The sequence below is a fragment of the Pelodiscus sinensis genome, chromosome 16 (assembly GCF_049634645.1).
Source record: "Pelodiscus sinensis isolate JC-2024 chromosome 16, ASM4963464v1, whole genome shotgun sequence".
NCBI lineage: Eukaryota > Metazoa > Chordata > Testudines > Trionychidae > Pelodiscus > Pelodiscus sinensis.
Window position 1 is genome coordinate 739,476 of NC_134726.1, and position 19,381 is coordinate 758,856.

The 19,381-nt window shown below is 46.2% G+C and overlaps 2 protein-coding genes across 9 annotated transcripts in view; one reads left to right on the plus strand and one right to left on the minus strand.

The window, feature by feature from the left end:
• CRAMP1 (cramped chromatin regulator 1) overlaps positions 1-16,233 on the minus strand; it is an 84,143-nt gene extending 67,910 nt beyond the window's left edge. Inside the window, exons 1-3 of one of the 7 annotated variants that reach the window (XM_075898992.1) lie at positions 15,824-16,233; positions 13,776-13,844; positions 12,970-13,319 (exon numbers count right to left, since the gene is read on the minus strand). In XM_075898992.1, coding sequence (XP_075755107.1) covers positions 12,970-13,319; positions 13,776-13,825 — 400 coding nt within the window. In that variant the 5' untranslated portion in view covers positions 13,826-13,844; positions 15,824-16,233. Of the gene's footprint in view, positions 1-12,969; positions 13,320-13,775; positions 14,751-15,411; positions 15,765-15,823 lie in introns of those variants that run through there. The other 6 variants (XM_075898991.1, XM_075898994.1, XM_075898990.1 and 3 more) reach the window with 6 other exon arrangements.
• Positions 16,234-16,474: 241 nt separating this feature from the next.
• Positions 16,475-19,381, plus strand: part of IFT140 (intraflagellar transport 140) — a 213,456-nt gene continuing 210,549 nt past the window's right edge. The window contains exon 1 of one of the 2 annotated variants that reach the window (XM_075898985.1): positions 16,475-16,621. The gene's annotated coding sequence lies outside the window, so the exon portion shown is untranslated. Of the gene's footprint in view, positions 16,622-17,432; positions 17,653-19,381 lie in introns of those variants that run through there. The other variant, XM_075898987.1, reaches the window with a different exon arrangement.

Genomic DNA, 19,381 nt, shown 5'->3' on the forward strand with positions numbered 1-19,381 from the left:
CCCAAGCCTTTGCCCTAGCCGAGTACCCGTGCATCCAAACACCCTCCCAGAGCCTGCACCCAGAACCTGAACCCCCTCCAGCATCCCAAGTGCCTGACCCAAGTTCAGCTCAGAGCCCCTCTTGCACTTGCAATCTCTTAATCCAAGACCAGAGCCTGCACCCCCACCCTCTGCCCCAGCCTGGTGAAAGTGAGGGAGGATGGGAGAAGGAGGAAGGGAGAATGGGGGAGGAAAGGAGGGAGGATGGAGTGAGCAGGGGCACAAAGGCGCACAAAGGAGGCTGCACACAGGTATTTGGGTGTGAGGGAGATCTTGGATTGCACTTAAATTCAAAAAGTGATCTCCTGCTTAAAAAGGTTGAAGATCCCTGATCTATACTCAATACCCATATCTCAAAAATCAATGGCCAGACACAGATTTATCAAGGGTTTTCTACAGGCCATACAGCATGTTTGGTATCTAAAACATTCATTTCATTACATGAAAAGCAAAATGAATGAAGTCTAAGCATCTAAAGACGCCAATAAAATGAAACTATTTTTCAGAAATTAAATCAGTTTTAATATAATACTTATTTGCATGAAACAACATGAAAGTGATTATTCTACTGAGGGTCTCTTTCCTATGCGCATTTAGAAACTTCATTCGTTTAGCTACTAAATAGTATGATATTTAATTCAAAGTTGCTTCACCCTTTCTTTCTCATATCATGTTTGGAATAGCTAGGCTCTCTGAAATTATAGGTTCTAGTCCTGGAAAGGTCAACACCTCCTTTTATCTTCGGAAAGCAGATACATTTCATATAGTATATCATGGGAGTTTCTCTTGGGTAAGACCTTTGAGACAGAAGGCCAAACAAAACTAGAGATGAAGGATAAAACACTCATGTTTTGGCTCCGTTTACTCATTTTGTTAGTCCAGGGATCCCTATACATTGTTAAGCCTGGTAGCACTGGTACATCAGACTTCAGTGACTGGTGCTTTGGCCCCCACTCCCAAGCTTCATTATGTTCCCTGTGGCTGCATCACTGAGCCTGACTCTATCAACTGTGCAAATTTAAACCACTCTAAATACTGGACTGTTGGTAAAACCTAGTACTTAGCTTGGTAAACAAATACATGGAATTGAAAAGGTCAGGACTCATTGGGCTGAATAGGACTAAATTTTTAGTATTCCATCTGGCCTTCAGAAAAGTGAACCAGTTCCCTCATGCGTGGCTTGAGTTTTATTTTCATAATGTTTGTGCTTTGATTGTTAGAACACAGATGTTCTACCTAGAAGCATGAAGACTGAAAACTTGCTAAAATATTGCCCTAAAAATTGAAGGACTGAAATGCAAAAGCCTAATATGCATGTTACCAACAATGGAACCCTGCCTACATCAGATAAAGTAGGTGAGTCAGAGAGAACCCTGGTATCTAACAAAGGCTAGTCACCACCAGCTTTTCCATCCAGGTTCTAAACAGCAGCTTAGTGTTCGGTCTCCAACAGCCCCAATGGCACCTTTTAGAAGTCAGAAAATTCACAGCTTCAGCAGATACCACATACAAAGGGCCACTCTCCAATAGAGACTCAGAGGGGTAGCCATATTAGTCTGTAACTTAAGCAATCCTGTGGTGCCTTAGAGACTAACAAATATATTATGAGTTTTCATGGGTAAAACCCACTCCAACTCATCTGATGAACTGGGTTTTACAAATATAGCATGAGCTTTTGTGGGTAAGTCTTTATGGTACCACAGAACTGCTTGTAAAATAGTTAATCTCCCCTATATCAGCCTAACGGACCATGCATTAGATTAGGCTCCACTTATCTGCATTCTCCAGGCCAATATTAAAAAGAGTAGAGTGAGCAAAATGACATTTTCACTTGTCAGCTGCCAACTTGAATGTCTACCATGTATCTGCTGGAAAGGAATGTGACGTTTACTGTTACTTGCATAGAACAAGGGCAAAATTAAGAGTTAAATATGCTCGTCTCCATTTCCTAAAGTATATCTATTGAATACCATCTTCTAAGGCATGTCAAAAGATTCTACCATGTATCTGCTGGAAAGGAATGTGACGTTTACTGTTACTTGCATAGAACAAGGGCAAAATTAAGAGTTAAATATGCTCGTCTCCATTTCCTAAAGTATATCTATTGAATACCATCTTCTAAGGCATGTCAAAAGATTCTTTCTGAATAGTCTTTTTAGATGTTTTGTCCTTTTGCCATAGCAATCAGTAACACTAGGACTGCATTTAAAACTTTTTTCAAAAAGTACCTCTTAGCTGAAGGATTGCATTAGAAAGACTCGAAGGAAATTTCTTCTTGGCTCTAGGATTGAGTGTTAGCCATTGAATTAGTTTTTAACATTTGCACAGTTGCATAGCAAAATACTTCTCCCTAAGCATGTAAGTAATGTGTAACCGTTTGAGTTTCAGAAAGGTTACAACAGCACCCTGCTATGTGCATAGCAATATTTTTCTTGTTGAAGAGCAACCAAATGCAAGACATGTGTTCAAACCTTTTCCATCCCTGTTCTCTAAGCAAATCCTATGGTTAAATAGCAGTCAACAATGGCCAGATACAACACAACACACTGCAGTCGACCCATCAAAAAGGCATGTACATTAGGAATTCAGCAAATCTTCCTGACCTCTGGGGAAACCCTCCAAAGCTGCAGCCTGGATCTGATTCGCTTTCTGCCCAGAGAGGGAAAAGCAGCTCCAGCTAGGAACAGGATAAAAGACAGGCATGGCTGATGCTTCAGTTTGAGTATTTGCCCGGTAATGGGAAAACCAGTTCATGGCCTGTTTGCCTTCTGCAGCAAATGGCATAGGCTTCTCACAAGTACAACTCCATGACAGCACTATCCCATGGAAATGTTCACACTGCATTTTTAATGCTGAAACCTGACACTTCAAGACAGTCAAATAGCCAATAAAGATGAAGCCTAATTGTGGGCTTCTTCCATCTCCCCTATAATACATAACCAAATTACGCAGCTGAACTTGTTCAAGTATGCCTAATTCCAACTGCTTACAGGGATCTATACACAAAGAATGTGTTTAGAAGCTTCAGAGGGGAGCAGAGTTAGTCTGTACAGGATAAACTTAAACAACAACAGTCTGGTAGCACTTTATAGACTAACAAAACATTTAGATGGTCTCGTGAGCTTTTGTGGGCACACCCAACTTCTTCATCTGAAGATGAAAACTCCGGTCATCTGAAGAAGTTGGCTGTGCCCACGAAAGCTAATGAAACCATCTACACGTTTTGTTAGTCTATAAAGTGCTACCAGACCATTCGTTGTTTTTTTTAAGTTTAATGTGTTGAGAAGCATTCTCTACCCAGCAGTACATATTTTAGTAAATGCAGAGACATACACAGTCTGACATGGTACATTTACACACACTGTACAGAAGTTTAAATAAATGTTGGTTGAGGCTCCCACCCACAGTATGTAAGTATTCACTTGTTCGCACATTAAAAGAAAGGGTTAAGAAGAGGTTTGCATTTAGACACACTAGGCATACAACTGAGTACTCATTTCTACTATGCAAAATTACTTGGAAAGTTTAAGATATGATAGAAGTATGGTTAAGCTTGTATGAACACTTCGACTATAAGGTCTTTCACTTACACACACCTCTTACAGGATTTTATAATATGGCTGGGGGAAATGTAATCAGACAGAAATACTTGGTATACAATGTTCAGCCTGGAAAAAACTTTTTTTGTTTTAAACAGGCAAAATTTAACACAGAATTTTACACACAAAGTTAGGATTTAGGGGCATACTGTGTGTTAACCAACCTGAGGCACAGTATATTTTTAAAATATTGTTAGATAGCATTCCTTATTATTATAATTAAGGATATTATTTATTCATGGATTCTCTGACTCCATGACTTCAGCTTCTGCAGTGACTGGTAGGGATGGATCCTGGACAGTGCACAGTACATCCGCAATTGTGGCAGGAGCAGAGGCTGTGCACCCCCATAGTTTTGGCTGGGGCTGTGTGTCCCTCATCCCCCTTGGCTTTGGTTGCCACCAGGCTTTGCCCCCACCTCTGCAAAGCTGCAGCAGGGCTGTGTACCCCCTAAGACAGAAGGCCTGGGGCTGTGAGTCTTCCTGTTTCCCATACAGTGGGGCTCAGGCTCTCAATCCCAACCCAAGGAATTCCACTTTACATTCCTTTCCCCTTAGACCCTTCTCCCCCCATTACATTTAGTACAAGTGCTGAACAGGTCACGGCTCCTGTGAAGTTTTGTTGATTGCTTGTCACCTGGCCGACTTACTAAAAATAACTGACAAAATCTTAACCACAGTTACAGTATTTAACACACAAGAGTTGTATCCTTACGTGGAAAAATACAGTTCCCATCAGTGCTCCCTCTAAGCTGTATAGCAGCCACGCCCCTTACTGGCAGACACCAAATGCAACTCAGCACTTTGGTACTGCTGTCTGACTGTCAAACTAAATTTGAAAGCCAATTTTCAAAGCTTAAGGATTTAAAAAAACCACAAAAACCAAGTTTTTCAAAAAGGTTTGCTGTTTGATTGAGTGCAGATCACAGTTAATCAGTGACTTAATGCATTGCTATAGCACATACAACTACGTCTACACTGCAGAGCTATTTCGGCATACCAGAAGTATCCAAAAATAGCTATTCCATTTCTATTGAAGCAGCCCGTTATTTTGAAATTGACATAACAGGCATCACTGAAACCTGGTGGAATGACATAGTAGTCATCACTGAAGCCTGGTGGAATGAGGAAAATCTGTGGGACACAATCATACCGGGATATAAAATATATCGAAAAGATAGAGCAGGCCAGTTGGGTGGCGGAGTGACACTGTATGTGAAAGATAATGTAATAAAATGAAATAAATGTAATAAAAATATTAAATGAATCAACATGTTCAATAGAATCGCTATGGATAGTAATTCCATGCTCCAATAATAAGAAATTAGCAGTAGGGATATATTACCGACCACCTGACCAGGATAGCGATACTGACATTGAAATGCTGAGGGAGATTAGAGAGGCTACCAAATTAAAGAACTCTGTAATAATGGGGGATTTTAATTATTCCCATATTGACTGGATACATGTCACCTCAGGAAGAGAAGCAGAGATAAAATTTCTCAACAGCTTAAATGACTGCTTCTTGGAGCAGCTGGTACAGGAACCCACAAGGGGAGAGGCAATTCTCGATTTAGTCCTGAGTGGAGTGCAGGATCAGGTCCAGGAGATAACCATTGCAGGACCGCTTGGGAATAGTGACCATAATATAATAACATTTAACATTCCTGTGGTGGGAAGAACACCTCAGCAGTCCAGCACTCTGGCATTTAATTTCAAAAAGGGGAATTACGCAAAAATGAGGAGGTTAGTTAAACAGAAATTAAAAGGCACAGTGACTAGAGCCAAATCCCTGAAAGCTGCATGGAAACTTTTTAAAGACACCATAATAGAGGCCCAACTTAAATGTATGCCCCAAATTAAAAAACATAGCAAGAGACCTAAAAAAGAGTCACCATGACTTAACCACTATGTAAAAGAAGCAGTGAGGGACAAAAAGGCATCTTTTAAGAAGTGGAAGTCCAATCCTAGTGAGATAAAGAGAAAGGAACATAAACACTGTCAAATCAAGTGTAAAAACATAATAAGAGCAAAAAAAGAAATAACAAAATGTTTTTTAAGTACATTAGAAGCAGGAAGCCTACTAAAAAAACCTGTGGGTCCCCTATACGATCAAGATATAAAAGGAGCAATCAAGGATGATATAGCCATTGCAGATAAACTAAATGACTTCTTGGCTTCAGTCTTCACGGCTGAGGACGTTAGGGAGATTCCCAAATCTGCACCGTCCTTTGTGGGTGATGAATCTGGGGAACTGTCCCGCATTGAAGTGTCATTTGAGGAGGTTTTGGAACAAATAGAAAAACTTAATGTTAACAAATCTCCGGGACTGGATGGCATTCACCCAAGGGTTCTAAAAGAACTCAAATGGAAAACTGCTAAACTATTATCTGTGGTTTGTAACCTATCCTTTAAATCGGCTTCCGTACCTAATGACTAGAAGGTAGCCAACGTGACACCAATATTTAAAAAAGGCTCTCGAGCCGATCCTGGCAATTACAGACCGGTAAGTCTAACTTCAGTACCGGGCAAATTAGTCGAAACAATAGTAAAGAATAAAATTGTGATGATCTGGAGAAAGGGGTAAGCAGCGAGGTGGTAAAGTTTGTGGACGATACCAAACTGTTTAGGATAGTCAACACAGAAGCAGACTGTGAGGGACTCCAAAAAGATCTCACCAAACTGAGTGATTGGGCAACAAAATGGCAAGTGAAATTTAATGTGGATAAATGTAAAGTAATGCACATCGGGAAGAATAACCCCAACTATACGTACAGTATGATGGGGGCTAATTTGGCTATGACAAATCAGGAAAGAGATCTTGGAGTTATCGTGGCTAGTTCTCTGAAAACTTCCACACAGTGTGCAGCGGCAATGAAAAAGGCAAATAGGATGCTAGGAATTATTAAGAAAGGGATAGAAAATAAAACACAGAATATCTTACTGCCCCTGTATAAAACTATGGTACACTCACATCTTGAATACTGTGTACAGATATGGTCTCCTCTCCTCAAAAAAATATATTTTGGCCTTGGAAAGGGTTCAGAAAAGGGCAACTAAAATGATTAGGGGGTTGGAACGGGTCCCATATGAAGAGAGGTTAAAGCGACTGGGACTTTTCAGTTTGGAAAAGAGGAGAGTGAGGGAGAATATAATAGAGGTATATAAAATCATGAGTGGTGTGGAGAAGGCGGATAAAGAAAAGTTATTTATTAGTTCCCATAATAGAAGAACTAGAGGACGCCAAATGAAATTAATGGGGAGCAGGTTTAAAACTAATAAAAGAAAGTTCTTCTTCACACAGCGTGTAGTCAACCTGTGGAACTCCTTTCCAGAGGAGGCTGTGAAGCCTAGGACTATAACAGAGTTTAAAGAGAAGCTAGATAATGTCATGGAGGTTAGGTCCATAAAAGGCTATTAGCCAGGGGATAGAAATGGTGCCCCTGGCCTCTGTCTGTCAGAGGCTGGCGAAGGATGGCAGGAGACAAATTGCTTGATCGTTGTCTTCGGTCCACCCTCTCTGGGGCACCTGGTGCTGGCCACTGTCGGGAGACAGGATACTGGGCTAGATGGACCTTTGGTCTGACCCAGTATGGCCGTTCTTATGTTTTTATGAAATAGATTTTGAAATAGTGGGCGGCTTATTCCAATGTCCCAGTAACCCTCGTTCCATGAGGGTTAAGAGGCATTTCCAAATAGCGAGTTATTTCAAAATTTGGCACTGCGTAGACCAATGCTACTCAACACACAGCCTATGGGCCGCATTCAGCCTGCGGCCTGTTTGTTTGCAGCCCCCGGTGTGAGCTCAACACGCAGCCTGCAAGTGAGATGCCTTGAACATGGCCTCCACTGGGAACACACTCCATAATGGCGAGTCAATATAATGGTTTTCGGTTACTATGCGTTTTAGTAGTTAGTAGGTAAATACTGCATTTTATTAATATCAGCAGAACTGACTTAAATGGGGCCTGCGTGTTGCGTAGTCTTGCCTTAATCTTTGTATTCATGCCTGTCAGTGTGAAAGAAGCTATTTGCATATATATTTGCAGGTACATGCAACCACACTTAAGTTGAGGACCTCGGGATGTGCTGCAAATATCACTGGGGCCCTCAAGGCTTCCAAAGTTGAGTAGCCCTGGTGTAGACAGTGCCAAATTATGAAATAAACTACTTTGAAATACACTTGAAATGCGCTATGCAAATTGTGTAGCGCAAGTTGCATAGCTTATTTCGAGCTAAGGATGCTGTCTAGACACACCCACATAGACCTGAGAATCAATTTGGGGTTCCTCTTTCTAGTGAATTTTACATGCTCAGCTACAGAAGAATATTTAACAAGATGGAGCATTTTAATTCAATTAACTCCTTCAGTTGAATAATTCTGACTCACTATAACTATTACTCGGAAAGCAAGAAACACCATTAATCCATTAGGACTGCAAGATTTGTGGCTAAATTTGGAATACTAGTGGTGCAGAATACTTCCAAACTTCTGGAAGAAGCTTCTATCTTGGGGTGACACATCAGAGGGCTATTTTCTCCTTACATATGTTCATTCTCTCAACAGACGAATGAAGTACGGGAAAGAAAAATCCATTAAGTTTGCCTCAAAATATAGCTGCAACAGTTAGCAGAAACCAAAATGCACTTCATATTTACTTTTGCCAAGATGGTCACAAAAGAGTTATATTATATAATCTGATACAAAGTAATTCATTAAGTACATTGTGTGTAAGCGAAAAAGTGGATAGGAAGGAGAAATTTCCAGCCAGTCCCCGAGTTGCGAACGATCAACTTACGGTTCACAGTTACGACCAAAACTGTTGTAAATGGCAGACCCTGAGTTACGAACGCGAACCACGTTTATGAACAGAGTGGTCGCATGTAACTCAATGGGGTCCGACTTATGAACAAACCAAGTTACGACCAATTGCTTGGTCCGTAACTGGTTGGTAAGTTGGAGAGAGGCTGTATTTCAAATTGCAGGCACTCAGGGTATGTCTACACTACAAAAAAATTTGTTTTCAGAAAAATTGAACTTTTTTCAGCATTGGTAATCCTCATTCTAGGAGGAAGAAGTCTTTTTCTGAAAGAGCTCTTTTGGAAAAAGGCATTTGTGGACGGGGAAGAGGGAGTTCTTTCGAAAGAAGAGGAAAAAGAAAAAAAGCACAGGTGCCCTAGTGGCCACTCTGTCCACAGTAATCGCAGTTTAAATGCGAGATAGCGTCCATTCAGCGTGGACGCTATCTTTCAAAAAAGCAGATCACTTTTTTGATGCACTTTTGCTGTGTGGACACTCTCTTTCAGAAGAAGTTTTTTCAGAAGATCTCTTCCAGAAAAGCTTCTTCCGAAAGAAGCCTATAGACAAGAGCTACAGCCCAAGAATCCAACTGGAAATATATTTCTATTTATTTTAAAGTCTAAAAAATTTCAACAAGATTTACCCTCTGCTAAATATGATCCAAGAAAGGATGGATAAAAGTTTCCTAAACTTCACAGATTCCTCTTCAAACTATAAAACTATTTTTAATCACTTTCAATTATAAATATAAGCTGAATATTTATATAACTGGTGTAATAAAATTACACACACAAACAGCACAAATTGCTACAAATAAAACTGTTTTGTTTTTACAACAGACACAAAAGCACATCACTTATGAGTAATTCATAACAAATAAACAATGACACCCAACCAATGCAGTGTGATGAGCTACTATTGAAAAGAAATTAAATGCACCATAGCTAATTTCCCTCCTGACACCTCCTTCTCCTCCACATCCTCAAGTGAGATTTCTACAGATTCTGGAAGGAGCTCCACTTTAAGAATATTCTGAAAAATAATCATGAGCGTATTATTGGAAAATCATAACACATGGTGGATTTCTGAGATGGTCCAATCCAAAGGTACCTGTAGAACAGCCAGAGCAGTCATCTGGCAGCAACATGTCAATGGAAAAGCTTGAGTTCTCACAACAGATCCAAAGAATTGAGGAAGTCTATATGAGTACTATGACAAAAGCGCAAGCTGATGACTAACATGCTCAGATCATAATTTGGGAGGTGGTAGAAGGAAGAAGGATCTGGATATGGGATGAGAAATGAGATAAAGAAAACAGAGTTAAAAACTACTGCTCTAAAAGTCTCCTCCCTTCACTTTGTTTCCTGGAGGAACCTCACACAGTGTGGTATTTCACTTAGAATGTACACCCCTTTAAATTCTGATTACAAGACATTCCATTATCACAGAGAGGATTTAGACAAACCAGTACAATGTTTCAGAGCCTACATCTTTGGATGTAAAGATTTCAAATTTGGAAGCATCCCACATTCCAAAGCTCCATTCTCTAACATTCTGACAGATACGCCAGCCATATCAGAACCACCACCTCCAATGCCTTCACAGCAAAACTAGCTAAGTGGAGTTCTAGCTGCTCTCAACTTGAAATGCATTATTGACCGTACTCAATGATTTAATATAATTCCTCAAAATACAGGCAGTCCCCGGGTTACGTACAAGATAGGGACTGTAGGTTTGTTCTTAAGTTGAATTTGTATGTAAGTCGGAACTGGCGTCCAGATTCAGCCGCTGCTGAAACTGACCAGCGACTGACTACAGGAAGCCCGAGGCAGAGTTGCTCTGCCCCGGGCTTCCTGGAATCAGCCGCTGATCAGTTTCAACAGCGGCTGAATTTGGATGCCTGGGACAGAGCAGCTGGGGCGCTGCCGGGTAGGTCCCCGCAGTGCCGCACCTCAGTGCTGCGGGGACCAACCCTGCAGCACCCCAGCTGCTCTACCCCAGGTGTCCCCTAGTCAGCCGCTGCTGAAACTGATCAGCGGTTGATTCCAGGAAGCCCGGGGCAGAGCAACTCTGCCTCGGGCTTCCTGTAGTCAGCCGCTGGTCAGTTTCAGCAGCGGCTGACTTGGGGACGCCTGGGTCAGAGAAGCTGGGGTGCTGCCGGGTTGGTCCCGTAGCGCTGAGGAGCGGCACTGCGGAACCAACCCGGCAGCGCCCCAGCTGCTCTACCCCAGGCGTCGTCGGCGAGAAAAGCCTGGTCTGCTGGGGGGGGGGGGAGGGGGCGCACTAGCTGCGCTCCCCCCCCCCCAGCAGACCAGGGAGACATGGGTGGCGGGACCGCTGAGACGCGCCGCGGTCCCACCCGCATCCTCCACGGCTTTGCTCCATGTCTCCCTGGTCTGCTGGGGAGCAGCTCCCCCCAGCAGACCAGGGAGACAGGGAGCAAAGCCTCGGAGGACGCCGGCAGCGGGACAGCCGCGGCGCGTCTGGGCTGTCCCGCTGCCCGCGTGCTCCGCGGCTTTGCTCCGTGTCTCCCTGGTCTGCTGGGGGGAACTCCCCCCCCCAGCAGACCAGGGAGACACAGAGCAGCTTTTCTTGCCCTGGAGGACGCGGGCGGTGGGACCGCGGCGCATCTGGGCACCCCGCCGCTCGCATCCTCCGGGGTGAGAAAAGCCCCATTCGTAACTGCGGATCCGACATAAGTCGGATCCGCGTAACTCGGGGACTGCCTGTATGGACAAAAATAAAGTCAGGTATGGCAATTTGTTTCTCTAATTACCAAAAAGATTGTAGTCATTGGATTATACTGTACACACTTTTCCTTTGTTAATTTCAGTATATGAATCTTAAAGCAAATGGAAGCTTCAAGGGGTAGCCAAATTAGTCTGAACACGATAAACTTAAAAAACAACAGTCTGGTAGCACTTTATAGACTAACAAAACATGTAGATGGTATCATGAGCTTTCATGGGCATAGCCCACTTCTTCAGATGACCAGAGTGTTGAGTTTAGGATTTCCAGACCTAAAATACATGCGGGGGGCAGGGGGGGGGGGGTGGAAGAGGATGGGGGTGTGAAACAAGAAGCAGAGGGTATGTAAATATCATACGGAAAACCAAACAGGCAAATAAATGGAGTTTGCTTGCTGGTTTAGGGCAAGGCTCTTTTAAAAATGTATGTATTTAATATACAGTACATCCAAATACATACAAACACATGCCTACCATGCTGATTATGGAACATATACACAACAGAGATAAAACACATTAATACCACTCACAATCCTTAAAATAATTAGCAGCATCTCAAGTGATTTTCTGTTTATTTTGTCGGTTTAAATACATTAGGTAGAGAATTATCTAGATTTCTCAATACTGGATACTACAACCCACACTGAAGATTTTGCTGGGGATTTAACTGAAATGTATTTACTAACCTATAAAAAAGTACTTTGTAAACTTTACAAAAATATTTGTCTCTCAACGTATTTAATGTTTTGTTTAAATACATCTAAAGGGACATGCTACCTTACAAAGTTGTATTTATTTTTAATACAAAGCTAATATTTGTTCTCAGCATTTTTACCTACTGTATACTATATGAAGATTCAGTACTTGGGAAAGAAGAGATACAGTGACCTCAAACATATTTAAGAAGTACTGAAGTATTTTTACGGATAGATGTAAAAATTTCTTACTGAAATAAAAGGTTTAAGAACTAGAAACATTACTTATCCTCAAAATAATGAAAAATATTTAAATATTGTTGCTCAAAGTATACTAAAATTATATCCAAGTATCACTCAACTACAGTCAGGTGTCCACCAGAAAGCAGTTTGCACATAACAGTACCAAGTCTCTCAAATATCCTTCTCCATCTATCTAAAGAAGCCATGGCTCTGATAAAATCATCCATGGAACATAACCCCTTCAATTAATTATTTTACTTAACATGTAAGTGTCCAGGACATTTCTAAACTGGTAACACATTAGCAAAGGATGCTGCACAGAACCTAGGGCAACATGGTTAGACACGTTTACAGTATGTACATTTCAGACATGTCTCACAAATCATCCTGTGGGAGATAGAGAGCAACCCCTCTCAGATATTCTCATGCTAACATCTAATATTCTGTTTCAGCCCAAAGCTAGTAATTCTGTGTATAATCCCTGATTACCCATCTTGCCACATGCTAATTTACTAGCCAAAATAGAGTATTTTTACTGAGGATTAGAAGATAATAAATACAAGAGTTACATATCCTCTTTGATATTAAATTGAGAGGAAAAATATTCATGCACACATCCAAAGTGCCTATTTTTGCAAGTGTAAACATGAGAGTGGGCAGCATTCAAGCTGAAGCCTTGGGACACAAAGAGGAATTCAGCTACTACAAGACAGACAACAAAACAAAACAACACACATCACAGAAGATGGCATCTGTAGGACAAAACGGTCAGAATTTGAAAATGCAAGTGACACCCTCCCCCCACCCTTGCCCTGTATATGTTTTAGGGGTGACAGTATACAGTACCTTTTCCTTTTGCAGTAGTGCTGCTGCTATTGCCAACAGAGCAGGATGCCTGAGAATCCTTCCTTAACCTCTTGCTCTGAGGTCTGACACTGGACCTCAGAAAATGATGCTGGTCCTGGCTGTGGGAGGGCTGAAGAGAGGACGGCTCTTGGTGTAAACTGGGGCTGGATGAGGGGTTATTAGTGTTGTTGTTAATAATCTTATCTTCTTTCTTTGTGCTGCTCCTGCTTGGAGCTGCCTCTCCTCTTCCTGCCCCTTCTTCTTCTTCCAGGGACTCCTCATCTCCTGCTCGCTTGCCTAGCTTTTTCACCCCTTCCTCCCCGCTGCTGTCTCCCAGCTTCACTGTCATCCTGTTGGGGAGGAGAGAAAGAAAAGAGGGGGGCACAAAGTCAAACCACAGACCCCACTAGAGAGGGAAGAAAATCCAAGGGCTGAGAGGGGAGAAGTTTAGCTGCAGAAATTCCTCTCAACATGGCCGCCGTTGTTTGTTACTAAATCCCCTTTCGTTTGCTGTCCCGACCCAACAACCTGTGCCGAGGGGTGGGAGGGGGAAAGCCCCATAAGAAACCTCCCAAATCACCCCAAAAGAGAGCCAGGCTCCCCCGGCAGACCCCTGGCACCTTGCTGAAGGGATTAGGAGCGCCTTTGGCAGGGAAATTGCCAAGCCAAACTCAGCGTTTGGAAGCGCTCGACAGGCGCAGACACACACACAGAGAAAACCAGCCACCAAAATACCCCAGCGGAACAGGGAGAGCTCAGAGCAGGGACGGGGCCCCTAAAAGTGACTCGCCCCCACCCCATCCTACCCATTGTGCTGTTCCTCTGGCCCAGGGGGGCTCTTCTTTCTCCTCACCATGGAGCCGAGGTGATCCGACCTGCTGAGGGGGGGAAATTCATATTCCTAGATGCAGCAGCAGCTTCTCCTCCTATCGTCTCTCACTCTCTCTCTCTCTGACTCTCTCTGGGGCTGGGACTGGCCAAGGCTACAAAGATTTCCAACTCCCCCCACCCACCTCCAAATTATTATGCACCTTTCTGCTTTATCCTAAACTGGAACTTTTTCCCCGGGAAGGTGGCAGATCGTCAAGTACACAATGAGCCCAACAGCTCTAGTATCTTTGCAAAGGAGCATCGCTTTGGGGCTGATCTCCTGTCAACGTTTGCATTTTTAAAAAAGGCACTCCAGGAGAGGATTTCGCTTTCCAAAGCCATGAACTTTGCTTGCTACGTCACCAACTTCCAGGATTTTACACTGATTGCAAACCCCCACCACAATAAAAAAAAGAAACACAAAATATCCAGATCCAAATATTTGGTGCCGTTTTTCAAACCCCTCACTCCCCGAAAAGCGTGCACCTCAAAGAGATTCTGCAACCGCTTTGCCAAGTAAAAAGTTTAAGCACATTATTTTGTTACAAGTCCACTTATGTGGGCTTTGCTGCCATCGAAATGCATATTATTTTATTATGGGACTGTAAATTTGACACTTGGACCCACAGTAGCTGTTAGCCTGACCACTGGCTTTGCTTCACAAAACTTATCAGTTATTTTTTTAAATTCAGTGGAAAATACCACGCTACGCACAAAAGGCTTCAGACTAATATTAATCACTGAGACGGTTAGCGGATGATTTAATTTCTACAACACGGAAAATATTACAGACACTATCTAAAAACAAGACAACACCTTTCAAGAACGACGCCATACTAAAAAAATGCAACAAGCTATCAACAGCAATGCAATTGTCTTATCTAACAAAACCAGAATTCACAATTCTGCTTCAATTAAGAAGAAAAACCAACTACCAACAAATGTATACAATTCCAAGTAACAACAGGACTAAAACATTTCTCACTCACTGAACTGAATAAAGAAAATGCAAACACGAATATAATGCATTTTTAAAAGGAGTCTGTCGACTTCATAACCTTTAGAAAGTAGGGTAATTTTGTTTTAAAGGGGCGACACTAAAGTACAGTTTTCTCTATGTATTAAATTAAGCATTTCTATTTACTAGTGTAAAATTATTTTACATCTGAGGTGAACTACTCATACAGGTCGTTAACCCCTTAATACACATTAAAATGTGATAAGCGATCCACTTGACAAACCACCCTAACTACGGGCAACAAGGCAATTCAGCTTTGTTCTGAAAAACTTTAACTACTAAAAGGACTAGGAGTGTATGATATTTAAGGGGAGTTTCAATCCCTTTGGTTGAAAGAGGGTAGTTTACAGGGCGTGATCACAAATTAACAGCATACATGCTTCGATAGCCATGACAACAGGAAAGAAAACGTACCATCCCCACGCAGAACAAAATCTGCCTAAGGAAGGACTGTGTAACGCCTACTGAATTATCAGGAAGAGCATATGTCACTGCAACCCTACTTTCTAAAATGTGATCTATAAAGTGTTTTAGTTAAAACCTCTGACGCTTACCATAACTGCAACTCTCCTCCCAACTCGCCCACCCAGCTGTTGTCGCGTAACTCTCTTCTCCGCATTACACCTGTTTCTTCTTTTTCTCTAAGACACCAACATCTTGACACCTTTATAGCTTTTGCTTCCCCACACCTTCGTGCTCGGTAAAACCCCCACTCTCCTCTACAGACGCTTTTCTTCTTCCCCACAAGCTACTGACTAGACCAGCGCGTTGTAATAAGGCCCTGGTCCGCGGGTCGCCCGTCCGCCTCAGACTAGAGAACCAGCGGCAGATCCTGCAGGCACCACGGGGCAAAACGCCGCTCCACGCAGACGCCAAACAAAGGGGCAAAGTTTCGCCTCTTCCCCTGCTGCAGACCTGCCCCCGCCCCGAGCGCACTAGCGGCCCCTTCTCCCCACGGAGCGTTACCTGAAGCATCAACGCCCCGCTGCAGCCTCGGCGCCCCAGGTTTCCCGGCTGCGCTCCTGGCTCCTGCAGCCCCAGGTGCCGGCACTTGCGCCCCAAATCCGCCAGCTCGTGCAGCCGCCTCGCGACCCCCCAGCCCTTCGGTCCCAGTTGCCCCCGCCCCTGCGCTGCGTCTCGGCAGCCCCTGCCGCCCGGGCTCCCCACTTGGCGGCCTCTGCCCCGGCCGGCGCCCCGAGACCCCTCCCCTCAGCCTTGAGCGCGCCGCGCACGGGGCCTGGCAACGGGCCGCGGTCCCACTTGCTCGGAGCCCTGAGGCCGGCGGCAGCGGGGGAACCTGGCGAGCAGGCGCGGGCCCAGCTGAGCGCGCGTCAGCCCGCCCCCCAGACCCCAAACAAATCTCCCCATTGGCCGGCGGCTAACGGGCGCGAGGCGAGAGGATGGGCTGCGGCCGCAACGCCGGCCAACCAGAGAGCGGCGCGCGGACGGTGACGCAACCCCAACGCAAAGGGAGAGAAGGGATCTGGCCAGCCTAGGCTGGGATAGAGCGGGCGCTAATCGAGAGGCGTTGATTGGCCGAGAGTGGGCCAATGGTAATATTCGAGGGCGCGGCCTGAGCATGGGTCCAGGAAGCGGTGTGGCCTGAGTGACTGGCGCTTCCCAGCATGCAGCGTCGCTGCTAGGTCCTGCGCCGTACAGCCAGCCGGGTATAGGCCGCGGGCTGTCACGTGACAGCGGGACCCAATCCTGGCCGGAAGCAGCCGTTGCCTCAGCCCTGGCCAGGAGAGAGGGCTGGAGACTGAGGTAGCGCGTGCTCCTGAGTCCCTGGCGGGCCCCGCCCCCGGGGATGTGGGAACGAGCCGCCTCCAGCCTTTGTGGGGCAAGGCGGGAGCGCCGCAGCCCGGGGCCGGGATCCTGTCGGTTCGATGCGGGGGGAGTGTGCGAAGCGTGTTGTGTTGTCACGTCTGCCTCCTGTGCGTGGCGTCACTGCAGTGAGCTCACAGCCCGCCTCCCGCCGGGAGCCCCTCTCCTCAGGGGGCCGGGCCGGGGTGAGAGCGGCGAGTCCTATGGCCGCCCCCCTCCGCCGGGCCAGCGCTCAGTCCGCCCCCCTTGCCTGCGCGCGGCAGGGCCGGGCCATAGGACTCGCCGCCCGGGCCAGCGCTCAGTCCGCCCCCCTTGCCTGCGCGGGGCAGGGCCGGGCCATAGGACTCGCCGCCCGGGCCAGCGCTCAGTCCGCCCCCCTTGCCTGCGCGCGGCAGGGCAGGGCCATAGGACTCGCCGCCCCGGCCAGCGCTCAGTCCGCCCCCCTTGCCTGCGCACGGCAGGGCCGGGCCATAGGACTCGCCGCCCCGGGCCAGCGCGCAGTCCGCTCCCCCTTGCCTGCGCGGGGCAGGGCAGGGCCATAGGACTCGCCGCCCGGGCCAGCGCTCAGTCCCCCCCCCCCCCCCTTGCCTGCGCGCGGCAGGGCCGGGCCATAGGACTCGCCGCCCCGGGCCAGCGCGCAGTCCGCTCCCCCTTGCCTGCGCGGGGCAGGGCAGGGCCATAGGACTCGCCGCCCGGGCCAGCGCTCAGTCCGCTCCCCCCTTGCCTGCGCACGGCAGGGCAGGGCCATAGGACTCGCCGCCCAGGCCAGCGCTCAGTCCGCCCCCCCTTGCCTGCGCACGCTGCGCAGCGTTTCCAGGTGACCGGCGAGACGCCCAGGCATGACGTGACGTCACGGCCCGGGACTTTAAAAGTGTCTGGTGCCGCATGGGGTCGGCCTAGCTTCCAGTTCGGAGTCTGGGGACTTCTGGGGCCGAGCGCAGACTCCAGCCCCGCTAAGTGGAAGGCAGAAGGTACGGCAGGGCAGGGGGAAAACTAGGGGGAAGGTGTGTGGGGGAAGGGGCTTGTGCAGAGGGGAGAGGGAAGATACAAATGCCAGGGAGCCAAGTGCAGACAATGAGGAAAAGGGCAGAAGGGGAGGTGTCAGTGGGAGGGGGGAGAGGGTGATGCTAGGAGAGGAGAGGGTAAGGGCATTAGGGTCTGGAGGGGGAGGTGCTGGGAGAAGGCTTGGAAGGAGGGGTGGGCATGAAAAAGGTGGGGAGGGAGCAAGTCGTGTGAGGGCACAGAGGGGCTTGAGGGGAATGGGGGCAGAGAGTGGTGAGGGGGTGGGCATCAGGAAAAAAGGGGGCAGGGTCAATAAGGGAAGGGGGAGGCACCAGGAGGGTGCAGGGCTAAGGAAAGATGCAGATGCCAGGGGATTCTGGGGGTGAAGCAGAAGGACAGACACCTGCAGGGGAGGGACCAGCACCAGAAGAGAAAGGCAGGGCAGGTGTGTAGAGGGAGGTGTTAGAAGAGGGGATGAGGAAGGGTAGCTCACATGATCAGAGTGGGACTACTCGAGGAGTGGGCACAGGAGGTGGAGGGGGGCAGGTCGCAGGAGGGCTGAGGGCAGTGAGAAGATGATGGAGCAAGGAGAGGAGACAGGGCAGCAGAGAGAAAAGATAAAGATTTTAAAATATTTATTAATAACTTGGTATGCTGCCCACGGCCAGTTTGTTTGCGCCCCGCGGTGCAGTTTGGGTTTCTGTGGGGATTAACACGTGGCTGGCAAATGGGAGCCAAAACAAAAAAGTAGCCAGTGTAATGATCTTCTGTTGATATGCGTTTTAGTAGTTAAATTCCTGGACTGTCATTGCTCATGAAAAGTGCTGTCACGTGGGTAGAAATCGGGTAAATATTGCATTTTATTAATATCAGCAGAGCTGACTTAAATGGGGTCTGTGTGTTGTGAAGTCTTGCCTTAATCTTTGTATTCATGCCTGTCAGTGTGAGAGAAGCTATTTGTATAGATTTGCTTGCATATGTAACCACACTTAAGTTGAGGCCCTCAGCATGTTCTGTAAGTATCAGTGTGGCCCCTGGGGCTTCCAAAGTTGAGTTGCCCTAGCTCATCCCTGACAGGTGTCTGTCTAACCTGGTCTTAAATATCTCCAGTGATGGAGATTCCGCAATCTCCCTAGGCAATTTATTCCAGTGTTTAACCACTCTGACAGACAGGAAGTTTTTCCTAATGTCCAACCTAAACCTCCCTTGCTGCAATTTAAGCCCATTGCTTCTCATCCTAACCTCAGAGGCGAAGGAGAACAATTTTTCTTCCTCCTCCTTATGATACTCTTTTAGATACTTGAAAGCTGCTCTCATGTCCCTTTTCAGTCTTCTCTTTTCCAAGGTAAACAAGGCCAGTTCCTTCAGCTTTGCCTCGTAGCTCATGTTCTCTAGACCGTTCAACATTTGTGTTGATCTTCTCTGGACTTTCTCCAGTTTCCCCATGTTTCCTGAAATGTGGCGTCCAGAACTAGACATGATACTCCAGCTGGGGACTAATGTAGATGGCTCATTCCCTCCCTAGGGGACATGAGACTGGGCGGGATAAGTTCCAATCCTCCTGTTTATTCTTTTTCTAAGCCAGGAGGGCACAGTAGTTCTGATGGGGGCTCTGCAGGAAGGCAGCTCGCACTGCCCCCTGCCTGAAACCTTGTGCAGGTGTTAAACAGCTGTCTAGCCCACCCTAGAGGTGACCGC